Source organism: Petaurus breviceps, unplaced genomic scaffold, assembly GCF_028583685.1.
Source record: "Petaurus breviceps papuanus isolate PSGF00001 unplaced genomic scaffold, PetGlider_PUasm1.0 185, whole genome shotgun sequence".
Classification (NCBI taxonomy): domain Eukaryota; kingdom Metazoa; phylum Chordata; class Mammalia; order Diprotodontia; family Petauridae; genus Petaurus; species Petaurus breviceps.
The window spans coordinates 41,117,756-41,140,007 of record NW_027185797.1 but is presented as its reverse complement, the minus strand read 5'-3'; the positions used below and the strand labels follow the sequence as shown (position 1 = coordinate 41,140,007).

Sequence of the window (22,252 nt, the reverse complement as noted above, 5' to 3'; positions counted from 1 at the left end):
CATTAATACACATATAACCCTATGACCCCAACATAATCTCATTCTTTTTCTCCCTGGGCTCTGGGTAAAAGTTTGATAAATGGGAGCTATAATGAGTAATAGTATTAGGAGGAGGGTAGCAGATTGGGCTGTGAAGGCTGGGAGCCAGGGTTTTCCCTTACTGTTTCAGGGGCTGATGGGTTATCATAATAGGAGGAGGGGCAGGAACAGGGATGTCAGAGATTCCAGATCCCAGTCTGGTTCTTTTCTGGAGGGAGGAAGAAGAGAAGAAAAACTCCTCCCTTTGGATTACAGATGTTGGTTTCTGGTGTCAGCGCTGCTTCCAGAGATCAAAGGGGATAGGCATCCTAACAACGGTTGGAATGGGAGCCGACAGGAAGCCAAAGAGTCAACCCTCTCACTTTACCTTTCCTTTGTGAACCCACCTGCAGCTGGCCCTCTCTGCTCCAGGGCCTAAGAACAAGCCAAAACAGGAGAGATCCCTAGTGCCTCAAGGCGGATTGAAAGCAATTAGTAAGGTGATAGAATCTGAGGAAATAATTGCTACTGATAACACCAAAATTTAAATAGCACCCCAGCTGCTTTCTTCTGGAATCTTTAGCTCAAGGTCCTTTTTATGAATGGAACACTATACCCTCTCACAAGGGCTCTCTGTCCCTCTGCTCCAGAAAGCTGCATTGATCTCAAGGGAGGCCCTTTTGCTCTGATCGGACAATGCTGACCCTCACGGAGCTTGCAGCCCCAGAGCTTGTGAAGAATCTGTACTGTCTTAGAGCTCCTGTTGAATTTCCCCCAATTTTCTAGCATGTGCTAATCCTTTGGCATCAACCAATAGGTTAAGCTTTGTGTCACCTCCAGGTTCACTGACCATACCTTGTGATCCAAGTCACTGGGAGAAAACGCCAAACAGCAAAGACGAAGAAGAGTGGGCCATTAAAGTACTTTCTGAGGTTCAGAAGGGGACATGAGGAAGACTGAACTTGGAAAGAGCCACAACTTTATCATCTGGTTTTGAAAGGTTCTGAAGGGAAGACTTTGGTACCTTCCCTTTAAAAGTAGGAGGGGCCTCAATTCCAAAGTCTAGGGCATTATCTCTGGAGGAGATCTCTGGAACCAGAGGTGGGGCGTAAGTGCCAGCAGAAGGGAGCAGATGCCAGCCTATGGCAGGTGAGGGTGGGATGGAAAAGAGAAGCAGGAAGAGGGTCCTCAGAAAATGGGGACCCAGGAGAAGTCTCAGGCCAGTTTCCAGTGAACAAAAGCAGTTTCTTCCCCAGATGAGCCCCCGACACTTTTATTCCGAGTCTAAAATAAAAGACCTTGGGTTTTCAAACTGCTGATTCAATTTCACCAGGATTAAATGTCAGCATAGCAAGGAGCACAGAGCGGTAGACAAGGGCTAAATCAGGCTCCTGCCCTCAGGCAGTTTCAAACCTCCCTTAGAATTTGAACCCAGTCAGAGGAATTCAATAAGGAAAACAAAATCGTCCTTCGAGGTTACTCACCTATGGAGTCAGGGCTATCGGGATTCTCCATTGAGTTCCTCAAAGAGCAGAAACTTCAGCTCTTCCCCAGACTTCAGCCTTGAGAACCTGAAAAGGTCTTGGTTATTGTTTCTGATTGTTTTGGAATTTAAACTTGCACCATTCACAGCCCAACCTCAGCCATTCAGGTACTGAGGAAGGTGTGTTACACGAAGCTCAGAAAATGCACCCACCCCCCAAGAAAAAATGTGCAATGGTGGGGGTGGGGTTAATCAACTCCATCTAGCCATTTCCCACTTGGCTCCCCTATTACAAAGTGTTCTCCTTCCATGCAGATACTGTTTTTGTTGTTAATGTTTCTGGCTGGGGTTGGGGATTGGTGGGAGTATTGAATGCTTTCTTTAAAACATTAGTGGTAAAAAGAACTGGCCCTTAGTAAGTACTTTATAAAAGTTTTTTTGACTCACTGACTGCTTTCCTAGGCCCCTCCATAACCCTAGATCCAAACTCAAATCTCTGCCCAGAGCTTACTTTTTTACTAATCCACACATTTTTTTCTGAGGAAGAAAGTGAGACTGAGTTAAGTTGTCATTTGTCCAAAGTTAAAAATATACATGAGTTGTTAAAAAAAAAAAAAGATTTGAACTCAAATTCTCACACTCTAAATCCAGAGCTCACAGAGAAGGACTGGTTTCCATAGTGGGTGAATCACAAACTTGACCTTGTTCCATCACAAATCCAAACCCAGACTTCCTAAAACCAATCCTCAATTTTGAAGACATTTTCTCTTAGCCTGAGGTGTGTTAATAAATGATTAACAAATGGTTCTCAAAAAACAAACAACCTAAATTGTACACCTGATAACACTTTTAAATTTGTTATTGTTCGATAATTTTTCAGTCGTGTTTGACTCTGTGATTTCATTTGGGGTTTTCTTGGCAGAGATACTGGAGTGCTTTGCTATTTCCTTCTCCAGCTCACTTTACAAATGAGGGAACTGAGGCAAAAAGGGTGAAGTGACTTGCCCAGGGTCACACAGCTAAGTAAGTGTCTGAGGCAGAATTTGAACTCAGGGAGAAGAGTCTTCCTGACTCCAGGCCTGGTGCTCTATGCACTATGGCTCCTCTTTTAAATTTGATCTTTATTTATTTGTTTGTTTGTTTATTGCTTTTTGGAGGGGGGAAGGCAGGGCAATTGGGGTGAAGTGACTTGCCCAAGGTCATACAGCTAGTAAGTGTTAAGTGTCTGAGGCTGGATTTGAACTCAGGTCCTCCTGACTCCAGAACCAGTGCTCTAGTCACTGCACTACCTAGCTGCCCCATTATAAACCTTTTTCTCCATTGTGAAAGACATCCTTAGTCTAGAAATAATATTTGTTGGAAAGCGAGGAAAGTTTTCATTATATTTATTTTATATTTATTCTTTCTGAATAAATGGGTAACTCCCTTAATGGAGTACAGGGACTCAGACAAATGCCAGCCCTCTTATGCTGCTTCCATTTGAACTTCCCGCCCTGCTCCCCATTGGCTAGGTGCAACCTTTCCAACTGACCCTGTCATGCTCCCCTCAGACAGCTTGTCAAGCATGCACCCTGTCTGCCTCAGTCTCTTCATCTATAAAATGAGCTGGAGAAGGAAACGATGAACCACTCCTGTATCTTTGCCAAGAAAACCCCAAATTGAATCAAAAAGAGTTGGACATGCCCAAAAACATGAACAAAAAGAAACTGTCAGAAAGGGAAAAAAGGAAGAGAGATCCTTGCAGTAGGAGACACACAAGAAGAGAGGATGACTAACAGCATGAAGAGAAAGTCCAGGAGGATGAATCCTGGGGGAAGGATCCCAAATACAGCAAGAGACAGATCCTGGCTGTCCGTAGAGAAGGCAGATTCAGCTGAGTGTTAAGGAAAGGAAGGATGGTGAGAGAAGAGATTGCAAGAGGTTGGGAGCTTAGTAGGACATGCAGAGGGAGAGGCAATCCTTACTGAATGTTATTTTCTGGGAATTTCAAGGTGAAGGAGAGGAGATATCCCATAAGTTAAGGGGCAAAGTTGCTGGCATTTATTTGTTACCTTTAAGTATGGAGGAAGTCTTTGAAGCAGAGAAGGAGCCAGTGGGTAAAGAGCTGTTGCATGGACCCTTTGGGATATCTCTGTCTCTGTGCCCCTAGACCCCGGCATTTCTTTCATTCTTGTCTTCCTTAAACATTTCTTTCTAATCCTTTCCCAGCATCACCATATCCTGGCAAGTTTCTAGATACAGCTAAGTTACACCAATCCTAACTGGCCCAGAGGAGACACTCAGCAAATACCATGACTCCAATGACTTGGGTATTTACTCCTCCCAAGTGATCCCAGAACCCAGCTTCGGCAGCCACCAAGAATTGTAATTCTTGTCCCTGACAAGGATCCTGGGAGAAACCAGGCACTTCCAAAACCTGAGACTCCTGAAGCTTTAGTCCTATGTAGCTTGTGGGTGGCAGAAGGGAGAATGGAGAACTCAGCTCCATCATCTCTGCAGCCTGACAGCTTCTGGACATGCTCTAATATATGCAAGTGGTAAGCAGCATTTGGCAGATCTGGAAAGCAGTGAGACTCAATAGGGCAAGGAGATCCCTGAGAGGACAAGGAATTTGCATGTCACCAAGAAAGCTCCATAAAGGAAAGGAAACAGTTATTGGGAGGGCCTAGGGAGGCCCCTGGTTTAGGAGATAACATGGTCTGCAGGTCAAAGAACCAGCAGATAGATTGGACAGAGCTTTCTCAGGCCTCTCCTGGGCACAGAGCTATACTGAGAAGGTGAAAAGGGCAAAGACTCTTCTCTAGTCTTGATTTTTCCTCTTGCAGAAGGAAGGAAAGCTTCCCTGTGAGCACAGTTAGAAGCCCCCCTTGCCATGACAGAGGGAATCTCAGATCCAAAGAATATCAGAGCTGGCCAGGAGCTCACAGGCATCCAGATTAACCCATATCTACCCAAGGATTCCCTCCACAATGCTCCTGTCCAGTCTCCCAACAGTGACCCCCAGACAGTCTTTGTTTGAAAATCTCCAGTGAAGGAGAGCTTGCCCTTGGCACTTGACAATTTGGGACAGCTCTAATTGGTTTTTTTTGGGGTGGGGGGAGGGGGGAAGGCAATCAGAGTGAAATGACTTGCTCAGAGTCACACAGTAAATGTCTGAGATCAAATTTGAACTCAGGTCCTCCTGACTCCAGAGCTGGTACTCTATCCACTATGCTTCCTAGCTGCCCTAGAAAGCTCTAATTGTGGAGATCTTTTTCCATGCAGGGGGTGAGACTTGCCTCTTACTTGTTCCCCTGACAAGTTGGTTCCCTGTAAACCACCACTGCCATGGCTTATGTGCAGGAGAGGGGAGAAAGGCTGAGGGCAGGAGAAAGGAAGGTTCCCTGCTGGCATAGTTCTTTATTCACCCCAACACACACACACACACACACACACACACACACACACACACACACACCTCTTCAATTAATGAAAGAAACTGCAAACTTCTTAGAGTGTGGCCCCTCCATCCCTGGGCTCAGTTGCTGAGCAGCTGTGAACAGGATCTAGGGAAGGGGAGGACATGCCCACTAGACTGAAGAACCTGCATTCTTAGGGGATAAGCTTGGGTCACAAATACAAAGGAATCCTGAGCTTGTGGACAAAAACCTCCCAGTCCTAGAAGGCAGAAAAATCAAAAGTCAACTGAGGATTAGCCGCCTGAAAGACATAGAGAACCACCGAAGCCTGGAGAGTGATGACAAGTCCCCTTCAAGGCATGATTTCTTTTTATTCCTGAATTTCTCTGCATTGGGATCTAGCCCCAACCAAACTGGGAGCTAAGAGGTCTGGGACAGCTGAACTCTATGGCCATCGGGAGGTGTCTAATCTTCAACTGAGGAACTGACTTGAAGGGTTTAAGCAGTAAATGCTACCAGGGACTGGAGTCAAGTAGTGCCCTTTGCAAAGCATGAGAAGATTGCACTTGTCCTGCTATCTATGTAACACTGGGAAACTCCCTTCACCCTGTAAGTGTCAGATTGTTCATTGTTACCATCAAGGACTTGGTCCAGATGGCTCCTTGTGATCACCAACTCTATGATCCTTTGAATGACCTCCCCTGCCCTTTGGGCTCATTTTTATTGACTGTAAAAAAGAACCATTTTGGAACAAATTATGTCTAAGCTTCCTTCCAGGAATAAAGGAATAGAAAAAATGAGGGACAATGAAAACTCCATGAGGCTCTGGGTGGAGGTCTGTCTTGCCTAACCTCCAGGGTACCCAGATTGTCAGAGGTAGAAGGAGCCCTAGAGCTCATCCAGTTGGAACCATTCCTAAATCAGAGAAGGGAGGTGATGACCAGAGGGGGAAGAGCAGAGAAACTTACTATTTCCTTCTCCAGCTCATTTTACAGATGAGGAAACCAAGGCAAACAGGGTGAAGTGACTTGCCCAGGGTCACACAGCTAGGAAGTGTCTCAGGTGGGCTTGGAACTCAGGAAGATAAGTCTTTCTGACTCCAGGCCTGGCGCTCTATCCACTGTACCACCTGGGCACTCCAGGACCTACACTTTAGAAAAATCATTCTAGAAGGATCAGAGCAGGGAGAATTTAGATGCAGGGAGATGAAGTGAAGCCAATTGCAATAGACTAGGCATGAGCTGATGGGAGACCATACTAGGGTACTGGCTATGTCAGGGAGGGGAGAATGGTGTTATAGAGGAAAAAACAACAAGATTTGGGAACTGGCTAAATGCAGAGAGAATGAGTGAGAACAAAGAGTTCTTTAAGTCTTTGTATGAATTAGGTGGGAAACAAGGATGACTGAGAACATATTGGTGCCTTGGACAATAATACAGGAGGAATGGAGGTATTGAAGGAAAGACAATGAGTTCTCTGTACATGCTGAGCCTGAGATGTTTATTGGACACCAAGAAGAAAGGTCCAATGGGCAACTGGTGATGAAGAAATGAAGGAAACACCAATCTGGGAATCACCTACATAGAAATAACAATTGAATCCATGAGAGCTCATGTGATTACCAGGTGAGTGGGGAGAAGTAACAAAGCATTTGGGTATGGCATGGATAAAGGTCTGGTTAAGGAGAGTGAAAGTGGATAGGTAGACAGGTAGGAAAAATAGAAGAGAACAGCGTCCCAAAAAACAAGAAGGGGGAGAAGGTAATCAATGGTGTCAAAAGCTATTGAGGCCAATTAGCATAAGAATCCAGAGGATGTTACTCAATTTGGTCATAAAATACCACTGGGGACTTTGAAGAGAGGGTTCACTTGAGTGACGAGATCCAAAGCCAGACTGCGGGTATTGGGAAGAGAAGGAGAGGAAAGAAAGGGAGGCACCAAGTTTATTCCATGTCAAGGAGTTTTGCCTCAAAGGGGAGGAGACACACCAGGAATGGCAGCGTGGAGGAAGGGTTTGTTAAGGGTGCGTTAGACCTAAGAGTGTTTCTGGGGAGCTGGGCAGAAGCCGCTAAATCCACAGAGATTAAAGCAGAGAGACAGTGGGTGCGATATTCTTGCAACCTGCTGGAGAAGAAGGGAGTATTAAGGGCGTGTCTAGAGGGACTGGCCTTGGAGACTAAGGAGGTAAGGACATGGAGATAATGGCAGGGGGCTTGAGATTAGAAAGGGAGAAGAGGAAACTTGTGAACAACCTCAGGTTTTCAGGGAAGAATGAGGGGAGGTCCTCAAGTGAGAGAGTGAGGGCAGAGGGCAGAGTGCTGGAGGAGCTTCTCTGGAGAGCTGGATGGAGAAATGACTAGGAAGACTGGAGGAGCTGACACATGAGTTGGTGACCCCAGCAGGTGGGCTTGTCCTTCAAAGAAATGGAAACTGTCCTTGGGACTTGATTGGCTCAGGGAACTCAGGACTGGGCCAGTCCTGGTTGCTGAGTAAAGTGAGGAGGTTCAGCCCTTTCTTGAGGCTGGACCAGATGACCAGAGGTGAGCAGCACAGGGGCAGAGAAGATGCACTCAGCTCAGAAAGCAGGATGTGGCCACTGAACGTCCTTCCTCTGCGATGGCACAGCATCTCCCTTGGTTAGCACTTTGACAAGTCCCCCATCACATCCAGTGCTCAAGCTTCTCTGGGGACCTAGAGGCCTTTGGAGATACAGAGAACTTCTACTCTCACTTTGGAATTGTGAGTTGTGTCCTTTGTAGCCTTTGAATGAGGATGGTGCCTATAGGACTGTCTGTGTGGAGAAGCTTCTTTGGTGATTTCAGCATTTCAGCTTTCAGCAGCTGTGTGACCTGGTACCCATCCATCCCCTCCAGGACATGGCCTTGATAAGCAGCACATGGGCCCCAGGAGTGTTCATCATTCGCAAAATTCTGCCACCTTCCCCTATGAAGTGGCCCACAGCTCAGGAGGCCAGGGTGCCTCTTCCTGGTGCTGAGACATCGGGGAAGTCCCTTCACCTCCCTGGGCCTCAGTTTCCTCATTTGTCAAAGGAAGCGTTTGTCCTAGGAGGCCTCTAGGTTCCTGCAGTTCCCCTCTGTCCCATCTGCTGACTTGTTCCCTCCTGGCCCCCCTTTGTCTCTCACCCTCTTTTCTCTGCCTCCTCCCCCAACCTTGCCTTCTACTCACCCTCTCTTCCCATCCAGTTCCTGCCCTTAGCGCCCTTTCTATTTCTTTCACCGATCTCTCCATTCCGTCCCTTACCTTCACCACTCCATCTCTTCACCCGCTTTTCTTCCTCTCACACTTCTCCCCCTACATTCTTTCATTTTCTTCCTTTCTCTTCTCTATATCATTTCTCTTAAACATCTCCTGCCCTCTCCCCCTCACTTATCTCTCTTTCTCTCCCTGTCCTCACCTTACTCTTTCTTTACAAGTTTTGTCCTCAAAGAGAGTTATAGGAAGTTTCTGTTAGAAGAGATCTTAGAGCCCATTACTCAATTACTTCATTTTGTTGATATTCAGTCATTTTAGTCGGGTCTGACTCTTTGTGACCCATTTGGGGTTTGACAGAAGGTGAAATGGAAGCCTAGAAAAGAGAAGAGATCTGCCCAAGACCACAGAGCTACTAAGTGTAAGTACTGAGCCTCAGACATAGGGCTTATGCTTCCCAAGGCATTGCTCTTTCTCCTACCCCATCATCTTCCATCCCCCTCTTCCTCCATGTTCTGGCCCCTCTAGAAGCTCCCGGGGGCCCCCCATCAAACCCTGAGATGCCTAGAAGGCCCCCTTCCTCTGAGCAGCACATCCCTGCTGACCCGCTGCACCAGCTTGTTCCTCAGGCAGTAGATAAAGGGGTTCAACAGGGGGGCGACGGTGGTGTTGAAGAAGGCCACCCCCTTGTTGAGGTCCAGCTGTCCTGTCTGGGTGGGATGGAGGTACATGATGATGCAGCTGCCATAGGTGATGGAGACCACCAGGATGTGGGAGGAGCAGGTAGAGAAGGCCTTGCGCCTGCCCTGGGCAGAGAGGGCAGCTGTAGGAGGGTCCAGATGATGCAGATGTAGGAGGCTGCTGTCACAGTGAGGGCACCGGCCAGGGTGCACACGGCCACCAAGAAGGCAAGCAGCTGCAGATGCCTGGTGTCGGTGCATGCCAGAGCCAGGAGCGGGGTGCTATCACAGAAGAAGTGGTTGAGTACCTTTGGTCCACAGAGTGGCAGGAGGAGTAGCCAGATGCAAGGCCCTGAGAGTAAGAAGACACTTGCAGCCCAGCAGCCCAGCACCAGCCCCAGGCAGGCCTGGCTGGTCATGGCTGGGTACCTCAGGGGATAGCAGATAGCCAGGAATCTGTCCACAGACATTACAGCCAACAGGAAGAACTCCACAGTGCCCAGGGTAAAGTAAAGGATCATCTGGGAGAAGCTTCTGGGTGGGAAGATGGTCCTATGGCCTGTGAGGAGGTGGCTGAGAACCTGGGGAGTGATCACTGAGGTGAAGCCCATCTCCAGCAGGGAGAAATTCCTCAGGAGATAATACATGGGGGTTTGCAGGCGGCGATCCACCAGGGAGAGGACCACGATGAACAAGTTGCCCAACAGGGTCAAGAGGTAAGTGGGCAAGAGGACAGCGAAAAGCAGGAGCTGCAGGCCCCGAAGGTCAGTGATACCGAGCAGAATGAATTCAGCGCCCTCTGAGCAGCTCCCCAGCTCATTCCACCCTCCTGGAGGCATCTGGTGGGGGGGCAGAAAGGAGGTCAGAGGCTCTCAGAACATGGAGTCACACACATGGATGGACCTTTAGAGGACCTATTTGTGCAAAAATATTTATAGCAGTTCCTTCTATGTTGGTCAAGAACTGGAGATTGAGGGTGTTCCCATCAACTGGACAATGGCTGAACAAGTTGTGGTTTATGATTGTGATGGAATACTATCGAGCTATAAGAAATGAGGAACAGGATCCTTTCAGAAACACCTGGAGAGACTTACATGAACTGATGTAAAGTGATGTGAGCAGAACCAGAGCACTGTGCACAGTAACAGCAATCGTGTCTGATGCTCTACTGTGAATGACTTTATTCTCAGCAATACAATGATCCAGGACAATTCTAACGGAGTCGTGATGAAAAATGCTTTCCACCTCCAGAGAAAGAGCTGATGGAATCTGAATGCTGATCAAAGCAGACTATTTGTCACTTTATTTTTTTGTGTTTTTTCTTCTTTTGCTCTGTGTCTTCTTTCACAACATGACTAATATGAAAATATTGCATGATTACACATGCATAATCTAGATCAAATTGTTTACTGTCTCAGGGAGGAGGAAAAGGGAAGTTGAGGGAGGGAGGGAGGGAGAAAATTTGGAACTCAATTTTTAAAAAAACGAGTGTTAAAAATCATTTTTACATGTAATTGGAAGAAAATATTTAAATTTTTAAAAAGAATGTAAACTCCTTACAGGCAGGGATTATATTTTGTTTTTGTATCCCTAGCACTTATCATAATAAGTGCTTAATAAATGCTCCCCCCCAAAAAAAACCCCAATAACTCTATTACATGTCAAATAACATACAAATTAATGTTAAAATTGTCTTTACATGGATTGGGGGAAAATAAGTTGTTGTTTTTTTAACTAGAAAGGATTTTAGAGACCAATCCCAAATCAATCGATCACTTAACAAGGATTTATTAAGAGATAAGTAAATGTTGGGCAGTTTGCTAAGCAGTAGAGATACATTCAGGAAGCTTACATTATAGTGGGGGAAACAACACATAAATTATGAGGTAAATAAAAGTGAATATGGAGTATGTGAGGTCACCTGAAAGAGGACGGAACACACAGCTCCAGAGGACGGGAACAGCTTCCTGTAAAGATGGGATTTGTGCTGAGGCTGGGAGGTGGGAAGGAAGGAGAGAGAGAAGGCACAGGAGACAGCTGGGACAAACGCAAGGAGAAAGGACGAACAGCTGGAGAGTCTCCCAGCCCATGGAGTCAAGTCCAAGGCAAGCAGACTGGCAAGGTAGGAAGAGACAGGTGGTGGAGGACCTGAAAGGGCAGACAAAGGCAGCGCCCTTTGGGCCACTTCCCCTCAGCCCGATGGATGATCCAGAGGATAGAGACTTGGGAGAAGCAGGATGGATTCAGACTGAGGGGACCCAAGCGGGTGAGCCCATCTCCATGGCAGAGGAAGCTCAAGCTGACAAAGGTGATGTTTAAGGAGAAAAAACATCTGGAATCAGCTCACTGGGCTGCTAACCTGGAAAATCAGGGGAATACAGCCTCATGGCTTCCCTCAAGTTCACCAAACATCCCTTCTTTTGGAGAACCCTTTCCCAGTCCTCGGTAATCTTAATGCTTTCCCTCTGAGATGAACACCAGTTCAAAACTCTCCCCAGATCTTCTGACTCCAAAGCCATACTTACTTCAAGTAAGAGTGGGGGTGGGAAGAGTCTTTGGTCTGTTCCAGCCTTGCCCAGTGGCCCTTCCTTTTATCTAAAATGAGAAGGGCTATACTTAGTCTCTAAATGTTCCTCACCTCTCCCCAAAGTACCCTGACTTAAGTCCTTGAAGAGATCTCTTGCAGGCCACACATAGTCTCCTCATAAGGCCCTGTGATAGTAATGGAATGTGGAGATTCCCCTGTATTGGGCTTGGTTTTCAAATTGATTGTGTTAAAACCCAGAGCTTGTTAATCCCACCTGTGGGATGGACTTGTTGATGTGAAAACAAAGTCCTGAACTGGGAGGAGCTGGTGACGTAGATTTGGAGAGACTAGAGAGAGGCGGAAGACCTTTTTTTGAAGCAGCACCCACGTGGAGGCAGGGAGAGAGACTAAGAGAATTGCTGGTGGCCGCTTTGAATCGCCCTGGACTTTTGAGACCTGCCCCCTGAGCTGCCAAGGACTGAGGAGACACGGCTGTTTTGCTGGTACTTTGTCTGTCTGTTTTGATGTTGTTTTGCCAGATTTGTCCACTGGTGAAAGACAGTCCTGTTGTTGAAGAAGTCCTGGAACCCGGCTTTTGGTTAAGAAGCCCTGAGACTGTCCTGCAGACAGAGAGTGAATACTGTCCACTGGTGAAGGACAGTGCTGTTGTTGCAGGGGTCTGGGAACCTTTCTGTTGGTTCAGAAGCCCTGAAGAAGGATTTTCTTGTTGTATGTTTACAGAAATCCTAGGAGAGGGTTTTGCTAATGTTTTCAGGGGTTCTAGGACTGTTCTACAGACAGAGGATGAATTAATGGAGGGACTGGCAATGTATCTTGGGGCCTTGCTAAGCCTTGTCTCCCCAGGAACTAAGATTGCTGAGAACTTGCCTCGTGTCAAGATGAAGAAAAGACCTCCATTTGGGTATTAAGTGCTGTGCTTAAACTTGATGTAACTCTGGGGTAGATTCAATTGTGATCCAGGGGTGGGGAACTTTTGACCTTTTTGTGCTCTGTGATTGACAAATAAAGGTACAGCCTAGGGGTGGAGAAGTATTTAGACCAGGGACTTTGTAATTGATTGAATGATTGGAAGGTCCTGGGGTGGGGTAGTCCTTGGAGATTATTTAATCACATTTAGTAAATGCTGTATTTTGAATGATGTCATGTTTTGACCTTCTCTGTTCTTGGTTGGTCACTGAATAAAATGGAGAGCGCCTATGCTGGTATTCTGAACCTTGGGAAGTTGCCTTTCCTTGGCAATTACAGTACAGGCCCCCACCCCAGCACCTTCGGCCCTGGTAAAAACCGACTAGGGATAAGCATCATCTCTTCCAACCCTCATCAACCCTTGAGATCTAGAGAGGAAAAGAAGAGAGGAAAAGACTCTGATAAAGTAGGGGAAGGGGAGTCAGTCACACTCTTCAATGATCCAAAACTTTGTCCTATGGAAGGAGTAGACTTGTCTCTCTCATCGACAGTGATGGAGTTGGGGGAAGTTACAGAGAAGCAGATTTTGATCGGTTTGCTTAGAAAGTAGTGAGATCATCACAGACAGAGTCCCAGGACCACAGATCTAGAGATGGAAAGTACCACAGAAGTCATGTATGCCCACCCCCTTGTTTTACAGATATAGAAACTGAGGCTCAGAAAGAGGAAGAGATGGTCCTAAAGTCACCAGCCAGTGAGAAGTACTGTTGGCATCCCAACCCAAGCTCCCTGCCTCTCCATGACAGGTAAGGTCATCCACTCTAGTGTACAAAGGATGATCACTTGTTAAGGACAGCCTGGGGGAACCCTTGGTCAGACATGGGTGGTACTAGATGTCCTTTTCATCCCTTCCAGTACCAGTTCTGAGTTTCCGAGGTCCTCACCCAGTGAGGGCTGGACAATGGAGGCGTCTACCTTCTCTGACCTCATCCTCCCTCACATCAAGCCAAGAACGATTCCCATAGCTGCCCTGATGGGCTGGGCCTGACTTAATCACATAATCACTAATGATACCTAGAAGAGGCCTTAGAGCCCAGTAAACAGCCCAGAGAAGGAAGATCACACCGTGACCACAACCTTCACTTTGCACATCCAAGCCTCTGGATCATCTCTGGATAGAGATGGGGGCCTGGGAGGCAACCCCAGGTCTCAGAGCACATCAGTCTTGAACTGGAACCTTAGACCACAGTCTTATGACTCCAATACCAAAGTGCCACCTTGAAGCCCTTCCCCTGGAGCCTGGTAGAAAGAGCACTAGAAATGACAATGGTGGCTGCCAGGCAGAGAGTGCCTGCAAACCACAGCAAACCTGAGGGGGCTTCTAGAGGCAATGTCCTGAACCCCATTTTACAGGTGAGAAAACTGAGCCTTAGAGCAGTAAGTGGTTCACCCGGGATCACCCAGAAGGTAAATGTCCATGCCAGGACTCTCTGCCCCATCCCAAATGCCAAGACTCTCCAGCAATACTTTATATAGGAAAGAACATTCTCCCTGGGATCCCCCAGCAGAGCAGTGATTTCCTTTCATGGGGGCTCTCTTGGAGCATCCCTGATGAGTCCCTTCCAACTTACATGTATTGGATGATTCCAACTCCTTATCTTCCAGATAACGTTCCTGAGACACAGAGACAGCCAAGGATGCCCCAGTTAGTCAGCAAGTTCATTGCAGTTGATGGACCATTCAATCAATCCATCAAGCAAGATTTATAAGTGCTAGAGCCTAGGAAACCATGGCTTCCTCCCTTACAAGAAACAGGTCAAAAGAGGGTTCTAAGAGCTGTGCAATGGGAGACCAATGAACTCTAATAACTAATAATATATCATTATATATAATATAAATAATTAATATCTAAATAAAAACAATTAACCAACTAATTATTTTGACCAATTAACCTCTAAGGTTCCTTCCATCTTGGAAAGTCTATATGCAGGTTATGGAGAGACCCATGGAAGGAGGTGATCAAGTTACCTCTGAGTTCACTTTCATATTTGGGCCTCTAGAATCTGTAGCTACTGTGCACAGGCTCCAGGGCCCAAGAGACCTTCTACCGATCTTAGAGAATAAGCAGACAGGGATCTCTCTTGACCTCATGGAATCCAGAACAGAATAGGAAGCGATAGGAGAGGGGAAGAGAGAGAGAGAGATGGAGAGAGAGAACAAAAGAAAGAAAAGAAAAGAAGAAAGCATTTATTAAGTGCCTACTGTGTCTAGTGCTTTACAAATATCTCATCTGATCCTTACAACCCCAGGGAGCAGGTGCTATTATTTTCCTCCTTTTACAGATGAGAAAATAGAGTCAGGCTGGGGTTAGGTGACATGCCCAAGGTCATACAGCCAGTGAGTATCTGAGTCCACATTTGAGCTCAGGTGTCCCTGACTGCAGGCCCAGCACTCTTGTCTACCACAGTGGCTAGGCACATCCATGTTGTCCTCATAGATCCTTTCCTCCATTCCAGATGTCTCCCCTCCGAGCTGTTCTGACTCAGTAAGGTGGCCTGCTGAGGAGCTTAAACCCCAGCTCTGATAAGTCCTCTATGTGACCTTGGGGAAGTGCTTTCCCCTGTTTTGCCCTCAGTTTCCTCATCTGAAAAATGAACGAATTGGACTCTGATTGATAAGAAGGCTGAGCAGCCAAGCCTCCAGTGTCTAACCTCAGTTATCACTCTTGCCTTTCAAGCCCGGTTCCTCCAGTGGAGGCCACAGTGGACTGATGATCCTCCATGTGGCCACCATTGACAGGAGCAGATGGTTCAGATTAAACATGGGTGACTTTCATTGGGGCTCCTTTGCCACAAGGGCTCAGAGCCTTTTTCCTGGTGTCAGATTTGGAAAAGGATATGGAAACCAGAGCAAAAGGGAAAGAGAGAGAGACAGAGACAGAGAGAGAAACACACAGAGAGAGAGAGAGAGAGAGAGAGAAAGAGAAAGCAATGTGCTCTAGGAGGACAGGAGTGGACGGACAGAGACCCAGAGAAGAGGGAGGACTTACTATTTCCTTGGTGAAGGGCTGTGGACTCCAGGGCAGGATACCTCTAACCCAGGGCTACATTTAGGGTTCCTGTCACCCCATCCTCACCCAGAGGACCAGAGGGGACATCCTGTGTCTTCCCTCTACCATCCCCAACCTCCCCCGTGAGCTCCTGTACCAAAATTTCTCTTGTGACCAAGTTAGCCAATGGGGACCTGGGAAACTTCCAAACTTTTAATGGCCCCCAAGGGTTTAATTAGATTGCTGCCTCTGAACTTTCTGTAAGGAGAACTTGCTCCATCCCTGAGCCTGGGGATGGGGAGGAGATGGGTTGTTTTGATCTCCTCTATGTGCACAGGTACAGTTATCATGTCCATTCAACAGGCACAGACTCCATGTCCATTCAGCAGGCAGCGTGACTTTCCTGCTGTGTTTAAAGTCCTCTTCTCTACACTTGGAAGGAAGGTTTCCATTAAATCCCATGATTTCGGCTTAATTTTGTGGTTTTCAAGAACAAACCCCAAAATCTGAAATAGTTTTAGAAAGAAATTTTTTAGACACTTTGGAAAAGAAAGCAAAGCAGAAGGCAGGCACAACTAGCTCCCTCTTGTCCAGGTTCTGGAAAATTTCCATCATATAGGATTTAGACAAGGGTGCAAGGACATTTGTCTGATTGCAGTCATGCAGACAATAGGTAGTCTACAAGAGCAGAGCAGTTTAAGATGTATATCAGTGGGTAAGTCAATCTGTTTGGGGGAACCCAAAACACAAGCTTTGGGTGGAACAGAAACAAGATTTGGGTGTGGAGACCCAAAACAAGAATGCTTTGGGTGGATCTAGGACCTGGGGGAGCCCCAAAATCCTTTGATGCATCTCCAGCATTCTTGGAGAATTACTGAGATCAGGGCAACATTCTGAGTTCAAGCAATCTCTAGCCAGATTTAAACAGCATGATAATTAATAACATTTTCTGAAAAATATAATAAATGATAAATAAGAATCCACAATTTGATCATTCTGTTGTTCCCAAGAAACTGGACCATGGAGGGATGTTTCTTTCCCCTTCTCCTCCTGTCAAGACTACATTTGAAACATAAATATCAGTCACTTGACGGTAGAAGAAACATAAACCTAGCATATTCAGTGCAAGCTACTCTTTATAATGGGTGAGATTTTTGTCCTTTTAAAAAAACTGCAGAGAGAGGTCTATACTGTAACCCTGGCTACATACCTGGCTGCAACATCTGTAGCCTCTTAATATCTTGACAACTCCATTCAGTGTCCATCTCTTATCACAGCAGTTCCACAGCCACACTCATCTCTTTCCCAAACTCCTAGGTCTCATCAATTTGCACTCCTACCTCAGTCTGCTTTACCCTTTAATTGTTTAACTTACTTTTCCTTAATTACCTTTCCTTATCTGTCAACAACCTTCTTCTGGTCCTTCTTGAGGGTAACTCTTCAGGGTCACTCCCTAGAGCTCTGGAAATATATTTAATCTTTAAAAAAATTCTTTAAAAGCCCTTTAATTGTCCTTGAACCTACTCTTTCCCTCCTCCTCAGTGGTCTTCAAGCAGAGTCTGGAAGACAAATGGTCCACTACGTCTTCAGATTGAGACAATGGCAGGATTCATCCCAGCCCATACTTCCCCTGGGCAGGCCCTGGATCAGAGTCCAGACATCTCAGGTGAATGGAATAGGACTGAACTTCTGCATGAGAAGGGTCCTGCCTTATATTGGGAAGTAAGCTATAAAGCTCCTCCAAATGACATACTGATCCCCAAAGACACGAAGAAGATGCATGTGTCTTGCTATCTGTGTGACAGGACAAATCATCACACCAACCCTGGGTTCAGTATTCTTCTGTGAAAAAGAATTGGGTTGGAATAGGTAATTTCCCAGACGTAAATCTATGAAGAACCAAATGATCTGAAATCCATCTGAAATCCAGATTACCACAGAGCCTTAGGGTTGGGTGTTAAAATTGTATCTTGTTCCCGTCCTCCTGACCACCCCCTCCTCTAGTCACTATAGTAAATTTATAAGTAGCCAGTATAAAGGGGCAAGAGCAGGAAGTAAGAATGCAAAGGAGAACCTGGAAGTCTTAGGGGAACCAACTCAAAGATCAAATGAGGAGAATTTACAGACTAGGCCATATAGCAACCAAAATTCACATCCTAGTAGTAAGTGCTGAATCATCAGAAGCCATCTAGGCCCTACTCTGGGGGTCTTTGGCTCCTTTGATATGTAAAGCTCAGACAAATTTCAGACCTGTCCAGTAAGACCAGCAGAATGCCAAACAGTGCTGATAACTCTGAAATGATATACATGTTAACTTTAAAGTTTTATCAACAACTCTGAGATTATTTGGATATATTAATGAACTAAAGTCAAAGGGACACACACAGAAGTTTACCTTTTCTCACTCCTTCCCCCCAAAACAACCCTACAAAAATAAGCCCTTAAACTCCTACCCCCAGGTCTAGCCTGCTGAGCTCTGTCCAAATCCCTTTCTTTCTGGACCTGGTCAGCTGCACTGAGATCGCTTATTACCTCCTAGCTGATAACTGTTAGCTCTGTATATCCAGTCTTTGTTCTTGCCTTTGGTCCCGTCAGCACCTACCAATGGGACATATGGAACTGGATAGCTCACAAGCATCTCAAATCCAACGAAATGCGTGCTTTTCCCCTTTCTAAAACCACCTCTTCTTCTAACTTCTTTATTTCTCTAAATGTTCTCTTCAGAATTCATCAACTCTGCTTGAATCAAGTGAGTTAACTCTTTCTCTCAATCAGTGCATCTATAAGACTTCCCTTCAATAGAAATGTTCGGATTTAAAATGTCTCGAGTTCTGGAGAAAGGCTTTTTCGTTTTAATTATATTCATGTCTGAAACCCCTGGTGTAAAATGAGGTTTGAACTCTGAAGGAAGGCACTCATTGCCTTTATGAGGATTATAATAACAACAGGTAACATTTATATATATTGATATGATATATAATTTATAATATATTTATATTATTTTATTGAATTTATGAGTTTATATTGAATTTGTATATAGAATATATATTCAATATTATATTTATATGTATTTTGTATGAATTTATGTATATGTATATGATATATATACAGGCACCATGCAAGCACTTTACAATGATCTCACTTGATCCAGCTGCAAGAACTTTCCTATCCTGGCTAGCCACTGCAGGAATAAGCTGGCAGAGGTCATAAACAGGCTTCAGACCCACTGAAGTTCCTTTATCCGCTTTAGAGGGTGATAGACCACATTAGCGGGTGATGGACATTTGTACCCCACGATTCCACAGGTAACACATATATTGTATCCCCTCTTGAGCCACGTGACCCAGGGAGTTTAAGAAAGATCAAATTGGGCAGGAAGGCAGACTTACAAAGCAGTTTTTGTTAAGATCCAGTAGAACAGGCAGAAAGGAAAAGTAACATCTTTGGGGAAAGAAAGAGGAAGCTTAAAGTGTCCGAAAGCCTTTCGCAGCTATTTACACCAAACAAAAGAAAACTGCATCTTCTTTATCAGTCAGTTAATTAACATTTGCTAAACTCCTAGTTGGATGGAATGAAGAGAAATTCCCTACTTCTAGGCACTACTGGAAGTCCTAAGAGTTTTCCTTTGTAAGTATAAAGTGATTGGGGGAAGGGAGGTACAGAAGGAGACATTCTGAACATGCAGTATCACTCAGAAAAAGAAATAGAATAACACAGATGTAGCACAAAGTGGAGTCAGCCATGGTCTCCCCCAAATCCACACAACTCTGGGAGGTGGGTGCTATAATAATCTCCTTTTTACAAAGGTTAAATGCCTTGCCCAGGGTCTTCCTGACTTCAGGCCCAGTGCTCTCTGCACTGCACCACCTAGAAACCCTAATAACCTGCTTGAAAGTAATTATTCCCACCTAGGTCCGTTTGACTAGACGTCAATAAATCAGAAGGCAAGGCTAGAAGAGAAGCTTATTTACAATCAATCAGCTGATGAGCAGTTGAGAAAAATACACATACACATGCACACGCACGTGCGCGCACACACACACACACACACACACACACACACACACAGAGTTTTGGGGCAAGCAGCAAAAGGAACAAATCAGGTGATGATGCCAGCCCAGACACATTGGCTCTGTCCCTCTTCATAAATGTATATTAAATATAATATACATTACATTTTAATTGTATACACATACTTTCTCCTCCTGTGATGCAGGACCCACATAAAATACAAAACTACCAAGTCACTTTGGTGAAGATCTGGTAAGGCAAGTTAGGCAGGGGAAAGTATTTATTAAAAGAACAAAGAGGGTGCTTGAATTGTTACAAAGAAAAGAGTGAAAGAATGAGTCCTTTAGTATTGCCTTTCACTCTGAGCCCAGGAAACCAAAGCTCCTTAAATAAATGTCCATTAAGCTCCAGCTGCTTGCCACCTTAGATAAGATCAATGAAGGGGGTGAGTTCCTAAAGTTATCAGAGACCTATTAGTGATAGTAATGATAGTAAAGTGATTGGGGGAAGGGAGGTACAGAAGGAGACCTCCAGTACCTGTCACAGAGGCATCAGGCAGAAAAAGAAAAATCTAATAAATATACAGCAAAACAAAGTGGGTAATGTTCTCCCTAAAATCCACTTTGGATACTGCCCCCCCCCCCAAAAAAAAAAAAACTTTCCCTCTTCCTACTTTTCTGTTACTGTCCAGGGCACCATCATGGTTGCAATCAACCAGACACCTAGACCTTAGTGTCACCATAGATTCCTCTCTTTTTCCCACTCCATCCCCAAATCCACACAATGGCCAAGACCTGCGGAATCTACCTTCTTAACATCTCTCATTTGACACTGCCAACACCCTGGTGCAAGCCTCAATCACCTAATGCCAGAATGACTGTAATAACCTGCTTGGTCTGCCTGACTCAAGGCTCTGCCTAACTCAATCCATTTTCCACTCAGCTGTCAAGTTGACCTGCCCAATGCAAATACCTGACAATGTTACTCTTCTCTTCAATAAACCCTAGTGACTCCCTATCAGCTCAAGAACTAAATGTAAAGTCCTCTATTTGACAAAGCCCTACACAATCTCACACACACACACACACACACACAGACACCTTTCAATCCTTTTTACACCAGACTGTCTCATATACTCTGTGATTCTGTGACATCAGCCTACATTCTCTTCCGCATTTTTACCAACTATCCTTCCAGTCTGAAATTCTCTCCCTCCTCATCTCTAACTCCTGCTCTCCCAGACTTCTCAAGTCTCAGCTAAAATCCCATCTTCTGCAGGAAATCTTTTCTGATCTTCCTTAATATTAGTGTCTCCCCTCTGTTGAGTATGGGGCAGCTAGATGGTACAGTGGGTAGAGTGCCAAGCCTGGAGTCAGGAAGTCTCATCTTTGTCAAAGCTGGCCTCAGACACTTACTAGTTGTGTGACCCTGGGTAAGTCACTTCCCTCAGTTTGCCCGAGTTTCCTCATCTCTAAAATGAACTGGAGGAGGAAATGGCTGAAACCACTCCAAGATTTTTGTCAAGAAAACCCCGAATCAGATCACAAAGGGTTGGACACAGTTAAACTGAACTCTATTGATAATCCTCAATTTATCATGTATATGTCTTGTTTGTACCTAGCTCTTGGTATGGTTTTTTTTTAAAATCCCATTAGACACTGAGATCTTTGACAGCAGAGACTGTGTATGTTTTGTTTTAGTTTGTTTTTAAATTTCTTCATTTTCCCAGTACTTAGCACAATTCTGGGTGATAGCAGGTGGTATTTAAATGTGTCTTGATTAACTGATTGACTGAAGGAACAGCTGAAGAGACTTAGAATAAATATGCATAACACCCAGTCAGCAGAGCTCGTGGCTTTTTTAGTTCTTTTCAGCAATAGTTTAGTAGCATGGAAAGAACCAGGTTTTTATTATTCTGTTGTGTTCAGTCATGCCTGACTCTTTGTGATCCCATTTGGGGTTTTCTTGGCAAAGATACCAGAGTGGTTTCAGCCATTTCCTTCTCTAGCTTATTTTTCAGATGAAGAAACTGAGGCAAACAGGGTTAACTGACTGGCCCAAGGTCACACAATCCAGGTCTGAGGCTGGATTTGAACTCAGGTCTTCCTGACTCCAGGTCTGGTGCTCCTATGCACTATGGTGCCACCTAGCTCTGCAAAAGAACCAGGATACCAAAGTAATTCTGTCCTGGGGTTTAGCTAGCACTCATTGGAATTATAAAAATGGGGGCAAGGGACTCAAGAGTAGAGGATTGTGTGGAGTTGAATTGATTCACCAGAGAGTTGAAAATGGGAAGACAAGAACATGTAGACAGTGTAAGTACAATGGATAATTAAGGGACTGAGAAGGGAAGTGACAGGAGGGCTTTGTGAAGATGAAGAAGAGGAGAGGAGGGTGCATCAGTAATAGTTGAAAATAGAATGATAAAATATTTTGATGTGAAACATAAATTTTGGAATTCATATATATGGAAGATGAGGGCAGTATTGCAAGAAATTGAAGTTAAAAGTACAAAGATAGGGGGCAAAGAGATAAAACTATCCTAATTTGCTGGTAATATATTGTTTTCTTGGAAAATCCTAGGACATCAGCAAAGATACCAATCAAAGTATTAGGTTCAGCAAAGTTGCAGTATACAAAATAAACTCTCAATATTAATTGCTGTTTAACATAATAATAATAAAATCCAAGAAATAACTATAGAGAGGTAAATCCAATTCCAAATAATTACAAAATTCATAAAGTATTTGGGGCTCAATCTACCAAAGCAGATAAAAACTGGGATACTTTCAAATACAAAATACTCCTGAAAGAAATAAAAAAAAAAACCAATTTAACTGGTGGAAGTCAATATTCATGGCTAGGATGTGCCAACATAATAAAAATGGCAATGGTATCATAGCTAATTTAGATGTTTAATGCTGTATTAATCAAATTATCAAAGGGATAC

General features: G+C 44.9%; 1 protein-coding gene and 1 pseudogene across 4 annotated transcripts in view; both read right to left on the bottom strand.

Moving 5' to 3' along the window:
* The window catches only part of LOC138161962 (zinc finger protein 665-like), a 244,912-nt gene that overhangs the window by 49,847 nt on the left and 172,813 nt on the right, over window positions 1–22,252 (bottom strand). For 2 of the 4 annotated variants that reach the window (XM_069089073.1, XM_069089075.1), the window contains 2 exons: window positions 11,314–11,383; window positions 1,503–1,589 (listed from right to left, as the gene is read on the bottom strand). In XM_069089073.1, coding sequence (XP_068945174.1) covers window positions 1,503–1,533 — 31 coding nt within the window. In that variant the 5' untranslated portion in view covers window positions 1,534–1,589; window positions 11,314–11,383. The remainder of the gene's footprint in view (window positions 1–1,502; window positions 1,590–11,313; window positions 11,384–22,252) is intronic. The other 2 variants (XM_069089076.1, XM_069089074.1) reach the window with 1 other exon arrangement.
* LOC138161965 (olfactory receptor 6E1-like) lies at window positions 7,590–11,069 on the bottom strand (annotated as a pseudogene).